Source organism: Perna viridis, chromosome 11 (genome assembly GCF_037379345.1).
Source record: "Perna viridis isolate PV_CMFRI_1.1 ecotype Kerala chromosome 11, ASM3737934v1, whole genome shotgun sequence".
Lineage (NCBI taxonomy): Eukaryota > Metazoa > Mollusca > Bivalvia > Mytilida > Mytilidae > Perna > Perna viridis.
The window spans coordinates 2,886,964-2,904,215 of NC_142455.1; the positions used below are offsets into that span (position 1 = coordinate 2,886,964).

The 17,252-nt window shown below is 32.8% G+C and overlaps 1 protein-coding gene across 1 annotated transcript; it reads right to left on the bottom strand.

Annotated features, from left to right (window-relative positions):
- Positions 1-1,907: 1,907 nt before the first annotated feature.
- LOC148602328 (uncharacterized) lies at positions 1,908-8,012 on the bottom strand. The gene is made up of 4 exons (XM_088551712.1): positions 7,890-8,012; positions 3,388-3,468; positions 2,619-2,775; positions 1,908-2,018 (listed from the first exon to the last, which is right to left on the bottom strand). Exons 2-4 carry the CDS (start codon positions 3,461-3,463, stop codon positions 1,964-1,966), a joined length of 288 nt encoding a protein of 95 aa, XP_088407838.1. The 5' UTR covers positions 3,464-3,468; positions 7,890-8,012; the 3' UTR covers positions 1,908-1,963.
- Between the last annotated feature and the right edge of the window lie 9,240 nt (positions 8,013-17,252).

The window sequence follows — 17,252 nt, forward strand, 5'->3', positions numbered from 1 at the left end:
TGGTGTATCCATCTGCACCATGGAAACTGATGTATTCAACGGGTCGTAGTTCACCTTCCCTCGTTTGTCTACCCCGGACTTTACTTTTTATAAGCAACTCGGCGGGTGTTTCTAGAAAAGCAGAGGACGATTACCCTACCGGTGCATCTGGTCCATGCTCTCAGATTTTAGTGGAGTCCGAGTTGCTCGTTTGCTTTTGTTACTTTGTATGTATGATTTTAGTTACTTTATGTTCTTTGTTGTGTATGTCTGTTTTCTATGTGTGGTCTTTGTCCCTTGACGGCATTATTTTTATTACCGCTATAACCTTGGTTCCCTTAATTACTCTGTCTAAAGATAACTATATTATAAGCTGTAATAATAACTTTGCAAATTATACATCATGCAGTTTTTAAAAGTCTTTATAAAATTCACATTCAAAATGATGCATTAGTGCAATCATGCAAGAACATAACACTGAAAGTGATGTTTTGCATCACCGTATGAAGGATGATACAGCTTTTATTATAACTACACTTTTTAAACATATAGATAAGATTTATATAAAACTGAAATTTAAATATGTCGTCAATTTTATTTGATTAATGAATTCTTTCTTTTGTAATGCAATGCATTATCTTAGAATTACTTAAGAGTTACCAATCCTTTCATGAAATAAGTATACAAATGTTTGGAGAGAGACACTTTATATTCTAAAGGTCCGTCAAATCACCACTAAAAACTGGGAGCATGGATCAGGAGCACCTGTAGGGCAAGCGTCCTCTGCTTTTCTAGAAACACTCGCTAAGTTGCTCAATATTTAGATATGCAATATAACATGTATATGATTGGTACCTTTGATACGTTTGTATTTATCAGTCATATCGTAGGATAAAGTTTGAGTCTTTTTTCACAGCCAATATATAAGAGTCATATAAAGTGTAGAATGCGATTTCCGTAATAATCGAGCGTGATATGATTAAATAGTTACATAAGATAATCGCATGATTTTCATGATTTTATATCTTTGGATGATTTTAGTATTTTAGCATAAGATTATAATATGAATTGAGCAACATATGAATATTATACCGCATAGCCGATAAATTTTGCTGAGTGCTAATTATGGCGTATTTTAGCGTTCTGTCTAAAGCACACACAAAAATTACGCAAATATTTACTGCGGGCTTAAGTACTTAGTGCAACATTTGCCATCCACCATAATCAGAAACTTAAAAAAATTCTATATACTTTGTTACTTCCAAACCGCTAAAATTTTATATCCACCAATATAACTTAGTAGAAGGTATGTGGCACTTTAGGTCGTGGATATAACTTACGTATGCTTAGAGCTATACCGGTTTCTCTGTGATTAAGCAAATAGATCAAGCCAGTGGATTTTCCAGTTTTATTATTTGCATCTGAATGGATATAGGCAAAATACTATTAAATTACTTGCCAAGTGAACTGTTGTAACAGATTTTATAGATTTGTATTGAAATATGTTGCTTTTGACAACATAACAAAATAATATTTCATGAAATAATACAAAAATCATATTTTTCATATGAGGTCCTTTGAAAAAATATTCCATTATGACTATATTCACATGTTTTAAATACTTAATTCTGTCAGTCGTTAACGTATTATTTCATACATTTTTCTTGTTGGCCATTAACATGAAAATCACTGCTTATGCTTCGGTTTTTATCCAGCAACACAATTATATGACGAGCATATGTTTTCAAATTTCTTTACAAAACATTTACACATGTCACAATTCTCTCAGTGTATTAATATTTGAGATTAAAATTGCGTGTTATGATTATTTAAATTTAAACGCTTTTATTTGTTTCATTTCTTAACAAAACCTTTAATACAAGGTACGGTGACGGATAGAAAAAACATCGATTGAATAAGGGGGGAAATCGACATTAAACTGTTTTTTTTTTATTTACATATCATTTGTGAAGCACTTTTTTCCTTATGCAGAGGCCGTTGTTGTTATGTGACCAAATCTTACAAACAGTGACTGCATGCTGAAAAAGAAATAAGAAATACATTACTGTTTAGCTTGATGTTATTAATGGTTAACGAAAAAAATGGATTTTTACTCCATTTGTTTTGTATGATATAGAAAATTATTTAACATTAAAGTGAAGCCATCCTCTCGCACCCTCTGTCGTCGACCGATCTTTATTATTGATATCTATTTTAGCCAGTGGCAAAATTACAGTAGAGCAATTTTGATGAAAAGACGTTTTGGAATACAGTTGTATAAGAAAATGATAGTGTCTAAGGAAGAATAGACTAACTTGCTTACCCGTATGAGGCACTTGACGTCACTCTGATGTGTTTGGGGAAGTTCACATTGCAAGTGCTTTTGGTTTTTGTTGATGCCCTTATTTAACTATGCAGTTTTTACGTTACCGTATTTTAAATGTTTAACCGCTTCTTTTTTGTTTTTTTTTTTTATTCGATATGCTTTAGATGTATCTGATTGTCTGCGCTGTCCGTCTGTTTCGACATTTTGGATTTTTTTCCTGCTACTTCATAAAAGGTTCCTTTTATACGTGATATAGCATCAAATTAAATACTTTTCGAAATTCGTAAATCTCTGACTTATAATTGGTACTTACCTCTTACAGACAAGTGGACAGCTAAACTGAAGAAGATGATCTGCTTTGATTAGGACGTGACATTCCTGTTCACAAGCTGCTTCTGTGGCGTCACCACCGAGTGTTGCAAACATCTGATCAACAAAAGCTTTGAAGTTTGCTTGATGAAGGAAGGTATCTGAAGAAAAGGTTCATATTTCAGATTTCAAAGTACAAATTTAGCTAATATCATCTGTGAACATTAAATTGATGCCTTTACTCCTCTAATTGATACCATGAACATTTTTACCTTCAAATTTGGATCAAACACTCAAAATCAATATCATGTAAACGTCCACTGAATCAATGGAATCAATGTTTGCTATATTATCAATTCTGTAAATGTATTATTTAATTTCATTCAGTGGTGTAGAAGGAAAAACGGATAAGAAATGGTTACCCCTCAGTGTAACATAAGGAATGAAGTACGGACGAACGGAAGTAATGAAAGACATCCCCATTGCTATTTACCACCATTAAATAATCAGTTCCAAAGATACAAGCCAGGTTTCATCCGTAGACAAAACAATTCAGAACCTAAATCGTAGTCAGCAGTGTTGAGTTATTCATATTAATATTTTAACTTGTAGAACCAATGAAAATACCACATACCAAAACATAATTTACTTTGTTTTATTCAAGACTTAACACTCACTGTCTTATGTTACAACGTTATGCGATGCCATTATTGAATGCTAATTAAATGCAAAATAAAGAGAATGTGCTTTACATCTCCAAATTTCGACTTTACCTAAGAATACTCGCTTCTGCACTGGTACTGCAAAGCACAAAGGCAAGACTGCAAGGATTACAAGTGCTAACTTCATATTTTCTGAAAAATAATTTTATTTCAATTTTGAGAGTACAGTGGGTAGAATTCACTAGTGCTAATCCTCCGCTCCTCTCCCCTGAAACTTAATATTATACCCGAAAAGATATAGCACATGAATAAAAACACCATGTGATTTAGAATTTAAAGTTTCATCAATTTTCCCTTTGCGGTTGTATAGTTGTTTTTGATTAGATATTTGATTTGGGACGCACGGACGGACAATAAAAGCATTTGTCAAAGGTTGTTTGATATATTAGAATTGGACAGTCGATCCGATTATTGTGACGATCGGACAAAATTTGGAACGAAGAAACTAAACTCTCTATAAGTAACATGTTTTTGTCCTAGTGACTTTTGCGTAAGCTGCTTAGCGTTATCTGTATTTTGTGGGAAAACCAATGTCGTCTTCTCTAGTTTAAACATACTTTATTAGCAAACAACAAAATGGATTGGACAAAATAAATCATACTTATTTGGTCCTTTCCTAAATACAATATACACATATAGAATACATATAGAATAAAAGAGCATGCTTTAACAATATATGAAATATACATTACTATAATGTGTTTAAATGCAATTCAACTGGAGAGAAAAACAGTTTGGGGAAGGATTGTGGTGGTGACGATCTATAACACAGCAAAAACACAAAAAAATATCGGCTTGAATTACAAATCACATAACAAGAAATCTGTTTGACACTTTTATATACTGAAAAACCTGCTGAAAAATACAAGTGTTTTCTTCATATGTTAATTCAGGGCTTCCAGATAGTAAAATGTTTGCAATCAGTGGATAAGTACATCAGAGCCAGCTTATATTATCAAACAAAGTTTGTCTTTTGAATATCTATGAAGAACAATGAAAGAAGTAGTGGTCAACATCTTCCATGTTAGTACCACATCTACATAGCGGATCTGTGATGATATTTACTTGTCTTCTCTATGTTACAGAGTTCAATTTCAAGCCTTTCATTTTTCATCGATACGAAGTCGATATGATGGTTTAGGAACAATGTGAGAGGAAGACATTAGTTTTCCTTTAGTTCTTAATTGTCAGCCTTTTAAAATTTAGGTTTGACAAAAAGTCAAATTCAATTTTATCTACAAAAAAAGAGTGACAATTCGTTTCGATAGTTTTAAGTACCGGTCGATATAACTTTCAGGCACTGCTAATGGTCAAGGTTTAGTTTGAACATATTTTACGTCGAATAACGTACAAAAAGGAATAGACACAAGTGCATCTTACATATGAAGTCTTTTCTCGTTAAAGAAATATACAATAATCTTATGAGCATGCTTATACAATTTTTTTATATTACTCGTATAAAACAGATGAAGAAATGAGAAAAATGCTTTAAAAGTTTAAATATGGAAGACGAAAGATAAATAAAAGGAGACGTGTGCTTTTGTGTCATGTTGTGCCTGTTCAACGGAAGTAATAGATACTTAAGCAACAAGGAATCTCTTTGAGTTTTTTATTTATTCAAAAATAGACTTCAGTAATAATACGTTTTATTGGTTGGATAGATCCTCATGTCCATATAAAAATAGTTCTAGATTAATTGGCAAATCTCGGTGACCACGTAAGATCATTCATTAATTTCTGCCTCAAGAGACTGTATAAACGACATTGGAAAAAATAGTGGTATTGAGTTTCTACTTTGAATACACATCTGCAAGTTGGATTATCAACAATGTTTACTCCATGAAGATCATAATTAAGAAATGATGCTCCGCCTTTCATTTGTGTAAGATTAATATTAAGTCGTCTGGGTCCAAAATCATAGTGTTTGGGGATATTGGTTTTTACTGTACGTTTTAGTTCGCTTTTGAATTTTGATTACGAATCCAAATCTCTTGTTGATTGATCAGGTTTATTCCAATGTCTTATGGAAGAGGGAATAAATGATTCTGCTGTTATAGAAAGTCTACAGAATTATTACATCTGAACCATTTCTTAAGGTATAGTTAGTAGTACTTTGAATTGTTTGAGGAAGTAAATTATACAGAAATTGAGGTGCAATTTGGTTGTTAATTGTATACATCATTTGGAGTTTTCTTCTCTCGCGTCTAAATTTTAATGTTTCCCATCCGGTTCCGCGGTAGATTAGATCTATCTTGGTAAAAATAGGTAATCCAGTTACAATTCTGGCAGCTTCAAGTTGTTCATTTTCTAACTTATTCGAATGAACTACACCACAGTTGTCCCACTTTCGTAAACTAGATAAAAAATTTCTAAAGTATTCCTACAAATTTTATATTTAAGCTTTCGCATCACGTTGATATGTTTCATTGCACTTTTAATGATGTTATCAATGTAAGTATTCCATTTGCCATTTTCACTAAATGATACACCTAAGTGGTAATGAGAGTCAACAATTGGAATTGCTTGATTATTGCAGTTAATGTTAATATGAGGTATACTCATATTCGAGATCATTAAGACTTCCGTCTTTCCCGGATTAAAGGACATCAACCACTTTTTAGAGCAGTCGACTAGTTAAGCAAGATCATGATCTATGATAGATTTAATATGTACAAGATCGGGTCCAGAAACTCCAAATGATGTATCATCTGCAAAACGTTTTGCCAATGAAATAGCTTTTCAGATAAATCGTTTATAAAATGATAAATAATAGAGGACCTAGCACAGACCCTTATGGAACTCCAGCTGAGATACCGCAAACGGGGGACATTGTATTTCTTATTAAAAATCTGTGTTCACTGTTTTCAAGTTAACTTTTAAACTATTTTAAAAGATCACCAGTTATGCCGTATGATTTCAATTTATGCAGTAAACCTGTATGCCACACTCTATCAAACGCTTTTGAGAAGTCACAAACAACGAAACCGCTTGTTTGTTTGTTTTTCTAATCCATCAAGAACAGAGTTATAAAACTCTAATAATTGGTGCGCTGTTGAGTATCCAGGGAGGAACCCACTTTGGTATTCGTACAAAAATTTATTTTCAAATAAGTGATTGAGGACATGTTTATGAATTATTCTCTCCATCACTTTACACACACAGCTAATCAAATAAATGTTCAAGGTGATGTGGAAACCCCCACATAACAAATTATGCATTTTCGGTCTACATATGCTATCATTGTACGTAATGATAGTCATTTCAACATTTAAATCTGTACATGTTTAGAAAGAATAATCAAGGAAACCAAGGTTATAACGGTAATCAAAAGAATGTAATCCAGGGACAAAGACCAGACATGAAAAACAGCCATACACAACATATACCATAAAGTAACTAAAACCATACATACAAAGTAACAAAAGCAAATGAGCAACTCGTCTCCACTAAAAACTCGGAGCATGGACCAGGTGCACCGTATGTTCTTTGTTGTGTATGTCTGTTTTCCATGTCTGGTCTTTGTCCCTGGATTACATTCTTTTGATAACCGCTATAACCTTGGTTCCCTTGATTACTCTTTCGATAATTCACACTGAAATAAATTCACTCTCCTCTCTTCCTTCTCCCGCCAAAACGTCACAACTTTTATATCAATGCGTCAATCACAGAATTCAAAATTCTGATTGAAAATATATATTAGAGAGTAATTGTCTTTTGTATTAATTAAGTTTCAAATAAAAACTACAAACATTTTAACCAGCTTGGACAAACAATTCCCATCGTAATGAAGAGGTGTGGACCGTTTTGTTCATTTTCATATGCCATAACTTTGTTCTTCTACTCTGAACCCACCGTCACCTGGTTCAATATTTGTAGAATGAATGAAGAAAATTATGAAGCTGCTGTACGTATGGTAAAAACGGTATGTATAGAACTTATATTTAACAATTTAACAAATAGAGACTTAAGTTACCTCATTGTCGAAATCCATCGACAATTGAAAAAAAAAACACTGTTTATTAAGAACTCAATATAATACAAAGATGTAACTGCTATCAAGTAAATCATTTATCAACATATGCAAAATGTAATTGTACCAAACAGTATCATACGAACCCTTTTGTATCTACGGTATAAGCAAAGTTTTCGTTTTGTTACGTGAATATTTTATGACGGGCTTTTTAGTATTGGAATGCCGGCAGATCTATTGTTTAAACGCAAATTATCTTGATCATTTGTATCTTAAACAGTTTGTTTCAAGACGTGCATACAGGCTGAAACGAAAATCGATCGGCTGATTATCGTGTATTATGTGTAATAACATCGTGATTTTAGATCATCTGACTACTTATTAGTATACAATTATCCACAATCACAATTTTTCCATTACACAAACTCCAGTGCCAAAGAGTAAAAAACTATTTTAATGGACATGTCTGGAGTAAAGTTCAAAGGAATTTTCTCATTCATTACAGTTGCGTTAAAATACAAATCATTGATTGTCTTAGTCACTACGTTTCTCTCAAAATCAAACCTAAAATGTTCACTCTTACCTTACTATTTCGATTTCGCAGCAAAAGTGAAAAGTCCTGAGCCATCCAATTTTTTTATAATGGGCCGTTTTATCTTTCTTGCGTCATAAAAAGGTCAATATCGTTCTTGTTACCAAATTTTGTCATGTGGTTCGAAAAAAAAAGACACAAAGATCAACTAGATATGTAGATAATCTGAATGACTGCAATTGATTGTATTTTTGTCGTCCCTTTTGACGTTTTGACTTCCAACTTACAACGATCAGTAGGATATTCTTTCGCTGCTTTGAAATTTATTTTTTTCTGAATGAAGCTGTCATATGTTTGATAATTTGATAAATATATTTTATTCGAAGACTATTTTAACAATGCTTTATAGTGATAAATATGTTGAAGTATATGGTTACAATTGTTGAAAAAACATTGAATTCAAGACTTCAAATGGAAGACATATACATCATCACTTTATCTCGGTTGAATGTATGTCTTTGTACCGGATGATATTAAGTGTAAGTATTTGTAAGAATTAGACAAAATATGAAGTAGAAAAAACAGAAACATGCATGTCAAAACCCCACCGATTTAACAATAAAATATCATTCAGGATGCTTTCTTCTCTATTTGAAAAGACCATTATTTGATGTCTGCATCAGTGGAGTTGCTCAGAAATTTTAAATAGAATCTTAAGAAAAATGAGGTTTTCGACAGAGTTATCTGCTCTTGAAATGCTCATTGTCAGTGCATTTCAAGGAAATTTTAACTCAATTGTCCAGAATGATATAGAAAATCTTTCTTTAATTCCTTGATACTGATGATGCAAATAGTCAAATTAAACAAAGTGAGGACAATCGCTTCCAGGTCATGACTTTTTTCCATACCATGTTTGCATGTACATGTAGCCATCATGTCTCAACAACTGGTATGTATCAAATGTAATTTCAATAAATGCATAGAGAATGTACACAAGACTAAAACAATAACAATAAGAACACCCACAACAAAAAGCATGAGTGACATCATGGGCTCCGAACAGTAAGCATGTCTTCCTCCGCCAGCTGCACCGCCATATTTCAAATGAGTATAATCTGCTAATAATCTATCAACAATACTGCAATTCCACGACACGTGTCAAAATATGTTCGACATTAAGGCGTTATCATGCACTTTAAACTTATTATCATTTCGAAGTGTAGCAGATCACAAATATCTGAAATGGACACAATTGGTTCTGGTGAATCACCATAAAACATACACCATTAACAATTATGTTTAAAATTTAAGAATTTGATCATAAATATCACAAAGCAATTAATCAAAATCAACATAGGGCTTACATACTGAAGTATTCACAGGAAATAAAATTAATTTACAAAAAAAAAACATGTAATCGAAAATATCATTTTTCAGCCTGACCTGCGTATGCATATTCGGGTACCCCGAGTATTGGACATGACATGCGTACATTGTATTTAAAGAACATTTTAATTTAAAAGTATAGGAAAAAACTCAAAATAAAAAGCGTTTTGAAAATGCAAAACCATGGTATTGTTACACTAAAGTTTTCATTATGACCTATACTAGATTTAAAACGCTTTCACTTTATATCGAACCATGCGAATATAGCGAAAATTAGAACTTCGCTAAAATTTCCCGCCATACAATGCAACATGACCATGTAAATGTAGACCTGATTGTTCAACTTGTGACATGCATATTTGAAACACAAATTGAATTCCATAATTGAAAATAAAGATTATAAAAGTGAAATCTTTTGGCAGATAACCTACAGGATAGAGAGTACGTTTCCAACATGATCATTTATGTTTGTTTACTTTCATGTGTTAATTTGGTTGTTTCATGTTCTTTGTCGTGTGTGTCCCTACCTCTGTATCGTTTTTATACTTGAAATGTATTGCTATATATGTTATATTTGAATTTGACATCTGATTTCTTTCAACCTGATTATAGTGAAACGGGGAAGCTTTGGAATAAATAACCCTATCTATGGGCATTATATCCTTCGCTAATAGCCTTGTGTATACCGCTGTTTAATTTATGCAACTCCAGTCGAGGCGTATGAATTAGAAGACAAGGTGTCAAATACCCTGGAGCAGCGGTTATTAGGACACTCATGCTGTCCTGCCTTTTTCAGACTCAATTTTTTAGCGATTTTGAGGTTAAGGTCATGATACTATATAGGGTGTCATGTTCTTAACTTTAAGCTTATTAGAAATTGAGGTTTGATAAAAAACCAACTTTAATCTGCTGTATAAGAGTGCTTTATTTGTTGACAGGGAAAATATAGAAAAAACTGTTAGATTGGAACCAAAGTATAAATAACAAACCGAAAAATGAAAACAATCTTAAAGAAAAACAACAATAATCAAAACAAAAGAACAATATGATTCGTCTAAATCATGATTATGTACCATTCTCTGCAAGAATCAGGCAATGGGAGGCACATCAGAATTCTGAATTTGGCCTTTGTTGCCTCAAATATATTCAATGCATCTAGAAAAAAAACTGAAAATCTATTCAAGTTTATCCTGCAGCATCACTGATGTAGATCTTTTTTACTGTTGATATAATGGAAAATTACGGGAAAATTTCCACGCCAGTTTTCGGTAGTGCACTTCAACTAAATTTGACCCATTAATATCTTTAAAAGGCAAATTTTACAAACACTTTTATGGTTATTTCTTCGAATTATAAGTTTTAAATACTTTGTTAATGCGATGAAAATTCAATTTTTTTCCTTCGTGTATCACACCGCATTTTGCCCGATTCATAGACGAATTGGTACTTTTCATTTAATTTACAATCTGAGTACGAGAGGGTTTATATTACCAGTTTCATTTACTGTCTCGAAACAATTAAGCTAATAGGATCCAAAAAATATTGCATATGTAAATTCTCGATGAACAGGACTAAAAAGTTGATACCAGTTTTTTTATCAAAAATAGATAGGGCGCCTTGATATGATTTATTTCTTTTTTAAGAAAATAAAAAACAAAAAAATATTTAACATAATCAAACTATTCAATATGGAATACGGAGGTAGGAATACAAAAATACCGATTATATATATTGTAAATAGACACGTTGTACACATGTTTCAAGAAGTAATCTGTCAACAGCAGCAAACTATTCAAATATGTAGGAAGATATCAATCCAAAATATAATTGTATTATGTAGGAAGATCATAATCAAAATATTAGTTGTATGCAAGAATTACTCATAACCAAATCTATTGAAAGAGGACGCCAAATCCATTACCGGGAGGTACTACCATATGTAATGCAAGGAATAAAGCCTCGGTGTTTTGCGTATTTTCAAATTTGGAATACTTCAAAGTTTCATAAAAAGGGTAGATAATTTGTGATATTATTCGGGATCAGACCATATGTAGGAAAATATCAGTCCAAAATATAATTGTATTAATGTACTACTCAAAACTCCAATTATCAAAATATGAAGCCTAATCTATCGGCGAGAGATTCTACCATGTTCAATGCAAGGAATGTAGCCTCGGTGTTTGGGGTATTTTGACATTTGTAATATTGCAAATGTTGAGAAATATGATAAATAAGATCTGCTATAAATATGGTTCAGATGAGTGGCTACCTTGTTCATTTTAAAACACAACAAATTCGGTCTTGTTTGTATTCAAATAAGACAGGTTCAATAGTGGTATAGTAAATAAAGATAATTATGAAGCTCTCGTTTGAAGGAGGTATAGCAAGGATAAGGGACAAATCATTGGTACGTATATATTAACCATTTTACACCAATCTCACGTAACCATCAAATTTGAATTTATTTCATTCTGTCTAAAAGGGAAGGATGAAAGGCTTTCAATATGATACACACATGTACATATCAGTGATTTCAAGATTCATATTCCTTTCCCGAGATCTACCTTCTTACACAATTTAATTAAGTTATCTGTATAGCCTTAGATTTAAAACTTCTTTATTTGTTTATTTCTTATAACACAATAACACAAAAAGAATGTTCACTATTAAACAGAGATGTTCTTATAATACACAACTTTGAATCAATATCATATGCTAGGTTTCTGTAACCAACCTTATCGAACAAACTCTTGGTTTCTACGATATATAAACAAGGTTTGTTTAGTTACGTCATATCGGAAGTTTTACATGATATTGCTTAAGTGTAAAAATGTTGTTAGACCTATGGTTTCAACATAAACTAAATTGATGATCTGAAAATAGATTTTCATAATTAAAGTATTCAATCAAGGCCTTGTCGATCTCAAAAATCTGTCTATAACACATACGCCAGGGGCCAAATGAGAAGATAATAACTCATAATGTCCTTTCTCTCACTGCCCCCTCTCTCTCTCTCTCTCTCTTTCTCTCTGTAGATTTAAGGCGGTAATAAACATCAACCTTAATATTCCACAGTGAAAGTTATTTGTCTGAGCCATCCACTTTACATATGGCATCGATTAATCTTCCTAGCGCCAATAACAGGTCAACAATGATCTTGTAACCAAATTTGTCACGTGGTTTGGAAAAAAGGCACCATCATCAATTCAAATGTTAATAATTTAAAAGAAAGTGCAATGGATTGTTTTTTGTCGTCACTTTCCACACCTTGCATCGTTTAGTGAGATATTCGCTGCTTTAAAAGTTGAATTTTTGGTAAATGTCATATTTCTGCATATTGTTTTAATTATTTCATGTGTTTTTCTGTGTGTGTTTGTATTCCCTGTCTAGTTGTGATCCCTGTATTACATTGATTTCCAATTAAATGTTGGTGCTAATGTCTGCTTTTTTGAACACTGTAAATTGATTATCATTTTTATCAAGTCTCACCCCAGAGCTATATTCAATTTGGAGTAACCATGTCAAGCAGAATTTGAACAAATGAATATTGTATTTTATTTTTATTGTTTCTTAGGTAAAAATACTGTATTGTTGTATAAAAAGTTGAAATATACAACGTGACTATCTAAATGTAGACCTGAGTGCTCAAGCTGTGCATATTTACAGTGTATGGAAGATTGCATAACTGAAAGAGAGTTACAAAGGTCAACTCGTTTGCAGATAATCTAAACGCAGGTAGTTAGTTCTGATTTTCCCATTCGGTCATTTACTTTCGTTTCTTGGTACGTGTTTTAGGTTATGTCATGTTCTTTGCTGTGTTTGTCTATAATCAATGTCTAGTATTTATATTTTTAATGCATTCTTTTGATTTCCACTATGAATCTTGGTTTCATTGATTTCCCTGTCAGATGTCATGTAAAACAAAATGTCGGAGCTGGATTATAAATGATGATTTGTGTGTGTTCATTATGATCATTTGTAGTTAAACAGAAAAATGAGATAAAATGCATTTACTAATTCTGCAAAGTCAGAATAATAACAGTTTACACTTTATTTTATAAGACTTGTAGTCATGGCTACAATCTTGTAGCAACATATCTCTCGAAGTAATCTCCTGTTTTGAAGTGTAGTTCATGCAGATTCTCATGCAATATGACTGCCCTGATCTCCCATGTTGACAATTACTTTATTTTAAATATGTTTTTCGAACAAATTATGATAGTTAACACGAAGGAACTATAGGTATATTTGTTTATATTTTCACAATAGAGAGATAGGAAGATTCCTATTATTAGTTGTGCAAAAAATCCTAATCTCACGCACGAATTAATAAAGAACACGTGTGCTTTCCCCACTAAAATGGCACAATTTGTAAATGGTCAAATCGTACAAATATGTGTTTGAAAAGTCATTCAAATTGTCAATTTTAGCGAAATTATTTGTTGTTTGATTATTTCATGCAGTTTGTTTATGCATTAACAGTTTTCAAGCAATCTATATTTATACCTGGTCGTGAGTTATAACTGTGAGTCATTTTAATTTTGAAACATTTTATCGAAAGACAAATTCGAAGGAGCCTCGTCAGAAAACGATTAAATCGTCACGTCAGGTGTCTGAGATGTTCCTATCTTGCAATCGCAAAGGTTGCAGATTCTTAACATCTTTCAACTTGAAGTTCGATATACTGCAAGTGTAAATCACGTCTAAGAGACAGACATGAAGACTATTTTTAAAAATCTCTGAATGCACAATCTAGTACGACTAATGTGACAATAAGTATTTCCTTTAATATGATTTAGCCAGGTCAAATTCATCTTTAAGTACCTAAGGACGTATCTTTTGTGGAAAGTTGTTAATTCGTCGAATTAGGCGAATGTTCTAATTTTGGAAAAAAAGTGAATTATCGAAAAACATGTATACCCTTATAAATAGCAAAAATGCAGCGATAACGATTTTTTTTAAAAAGTATGAAATTTAAAAATCAGTGATAAATAATTGAAGTATCTCTGTATTACGGACTAACTATATCCCATGAAATAAAATGAACTTGCTGTATATTGTAGTTGACGCTTCTGTCTCCTATCTTTTATATTTAACATTTTAACTTTGAAGGTTTGTTTGCTCAATTTAACATCTCCGCTAACACGGTTGATGGTATGGTATTCAACACTGATGTTATGGCATACCGTTGTCCATATTAATAGCAAAACCTTTTTTTTTTCGTATACAAATATCAATAACGATGACAAATATTGTCATCTACATTATACAAATATAAAGAAAAGCATAAAATAGAAGATTTTGCATTGTAATGCAGTTTCGAGATCCCGGAAGTATACTGCAAAGTGCAGATCGGTCTTGGGATTCAACACGTTCTACATAGGAAATACCGGATAGGAAATGGAAACTAAAACCAGGCTTACAAGCCCTATACGTTTGTAAAGTGTTAACGTTACGGTTGAATGAGTCTTTACGGTTTACAGATATTCAACCTTGAATATCCGAAAGCTTTAGCTGTGTATAATGAGGAGGGTGAATTCTTAAACGCTCCCGAAGAAACATAAAAAACAGAAAAAACACTTTTTATATTTTTTGCCAGGCCTGATATAATGCATTATTCTTATTAACTTCCAAAATGGTAGAATTTGTTAAGGTAGACAGTTATGTTTATTGTTTTAATTAATGCATTCTCCAAAGTGTAATGGTCTGAATTCGCAATGGACCGAAGAATCCGGCATTCGTACGAACCTATGACTTGTCATGGTCCAAAATGTTTTGTGCCTAATCGAAAAGCTGGATACGTCATTCTCGTACACATTCGGGTGCATTGTTTTGACCATTCATATCTCGGAAAATACTAGATTCGCTTTGTATTAAATTATCGAAGCTAGCTGGTGAGGTTCTCATTACATTTTGTATTTATCGAAAATGAAGCTGCCATAGCTATTGTTCAGCTACCGATTTTACAAACCGGATATTGATGGTTCCTCTGTCTATAGGTATACCTAACCCAGTTGATAATACAACATTTTACGATCCCTTTGTAAGTGTATTAAGTGTGAGTACTAAACCGAATCAAACAAAATGGGAAAGATAAAAAAAAAAGCATGTCAAAAACCCATCGATTTGAAAATATAATTTCACTTTAGGATGATTTCTCTACTTAATATCTGCATTACTGGATTTGTTCAGATTTTATTTCAATAGAATGTAAGAAAGAGTAATCAAGGGAACCAAGGTTATAGCGGTATTCAAAAGAATGTAATCCAGGGACAAAGATCAGACATGGAAAACAGACATACACAACACAGAACATGAAGTAACTAAAATTATACATAAAAAGTAACAAAAGCAAATGACCAACTCGGACTCCACTAAAAACTGGGAGCATGGACCAAGTGCACCGTTAGTAAGTGTCCTCTGCTTTTGTAGAAACACCCGCCGAGTTGCTCATAAAAAGTTAAGTCCGGGGTAGACAAACGAGGAAAGGAAAACAATGACCCGTTTTCATGGCGCAGATGGATACACCATAACGATCCACGAGTTCATGATGACGACCATAAAATTTCTGTAGTGATGAATTCAATCTTGTAGCAACATAACCCTGTTCCAGAAGCCTACTTGTTAGAGTTCCACGCGATACAAAAAGTATGCGTAGTTTCGGCAAGCTCTGACATAACGTATGAGTTCTTTGGTATCGTTGGGATGTATCAAAATCCTGAAATTAGGATTGTTTAAAGATAACACGTCATCTATATAGCGGATCAGATCAGCTATAAAGTCAGCCTCACAAGAGTGAAGGAATAGGTCAGCAAGTATAGGAGCACAATTTGTTCCAATTGCAATGCCGACCGTTCGTTGAAAAACACATCCACAACACTGGACAAATATGTTGTCGATTAAAAATTCCAGCAATGAATTATCTCTTCTTTCAAAATGGTGAGGGCTTTTATTCCATGTTCCATTAAGTCCATGATCCTCACAAAGATTGACGCTGAAATACTTAGTATCAGGAGAAAGTCGTGACAAATAAACAATAGATACTGGAGGTTACGAAGTAGAACGAAAATTAGGTTATGAAAAAGTGTTATCAGTATTATATTAAAAACAACTTGCTCTGCTATATGTCATTCAAATCTTTTTAAAAATTAGGCAAGATTATTGGCTTCGCCAAAAGAGTAATCAAGGGAACCAAGGTTATAGCGGTAATCAAAATAATGTAATCCAGGGACAAAGATCAGACATGGAAAACAGACATACACAACAAAGAACATAAAGTAACTAAAATCATACATACAAAGTAACAAAAGCAAATGAGCAACTCGGACTCCACTAAAATCCGGGAGGATGGACCAGGTGCACCGGTAGGGTAAGCGTCCTCTGCTTTTCAAGAAACACCCGCCGAGTTGCTCAAACTATCATTGCAGTTACACGGGTATCAAATGCCCGATGTTAAAGATCGTGTTTTAGTTTGTTCGAGCTGTTCCAATATTCTTATTAAGTTATGTTTATCTAGTGGATTCCTTATAATAATCTTTCAATCAGATTACAACACACCCCTGAAAACTACTTTTTAAATTATGCCCCGATTTCGATTTAATTGAATTCTACTACTATAATGTCTCCAAACCATACAATGAAAACAGATGCGATAAAAATCCAAAATACTATTTTGCCTCCGGTCATAATTTCTCTATGAATATATGTATTTATAATTTATTATCTTGGTAACAACCCCTCATCATTACACAAACGGACACAAAAATGCCTTAAACTAAACACCGATTCACCTAGAACATGTAAATGGAATAAATATAAAGTAATGATCAAGTGGATAGCCGCACGACAACGCCGCTGCTGAATGACAATATCCAATCTTAAAAAAAATGAAAACAAACTTTATTTTTTTGCTCCAGCAAATTGATTACTACTAACCGTGGAATATCTTATCGTCATAACAACTTGGATTAGCTTTTATCCCAAAAATTGAAATTCTGGATAGTAATTCTAAATCCGTCCGAAATTGGT

Coding starts and splice junctions, on each gene's coding strand:
- LOC148602328 (XM_088551712.1), bottom strand. CDS start 3,463: ATGAAGTTAGCACTTGTAATCCTTGCAGTCTTGCCTTTGTGCTTTGCA. Junction 2,776..3,387: donor GCAGAAGCGAGTATTCTTAG/GTAAAGTCGAAA, acceptor CCTTTTCTTCAG/ATACCTTCCTTCATCAAGCA. Junction 2,019..2,618: donor TGTCCACTTGTCTGTAAGAG/GTAAGTACCAAT, acceptor TTTCTTTTTCAG/CATGCAGTCACTGTTTGTAA.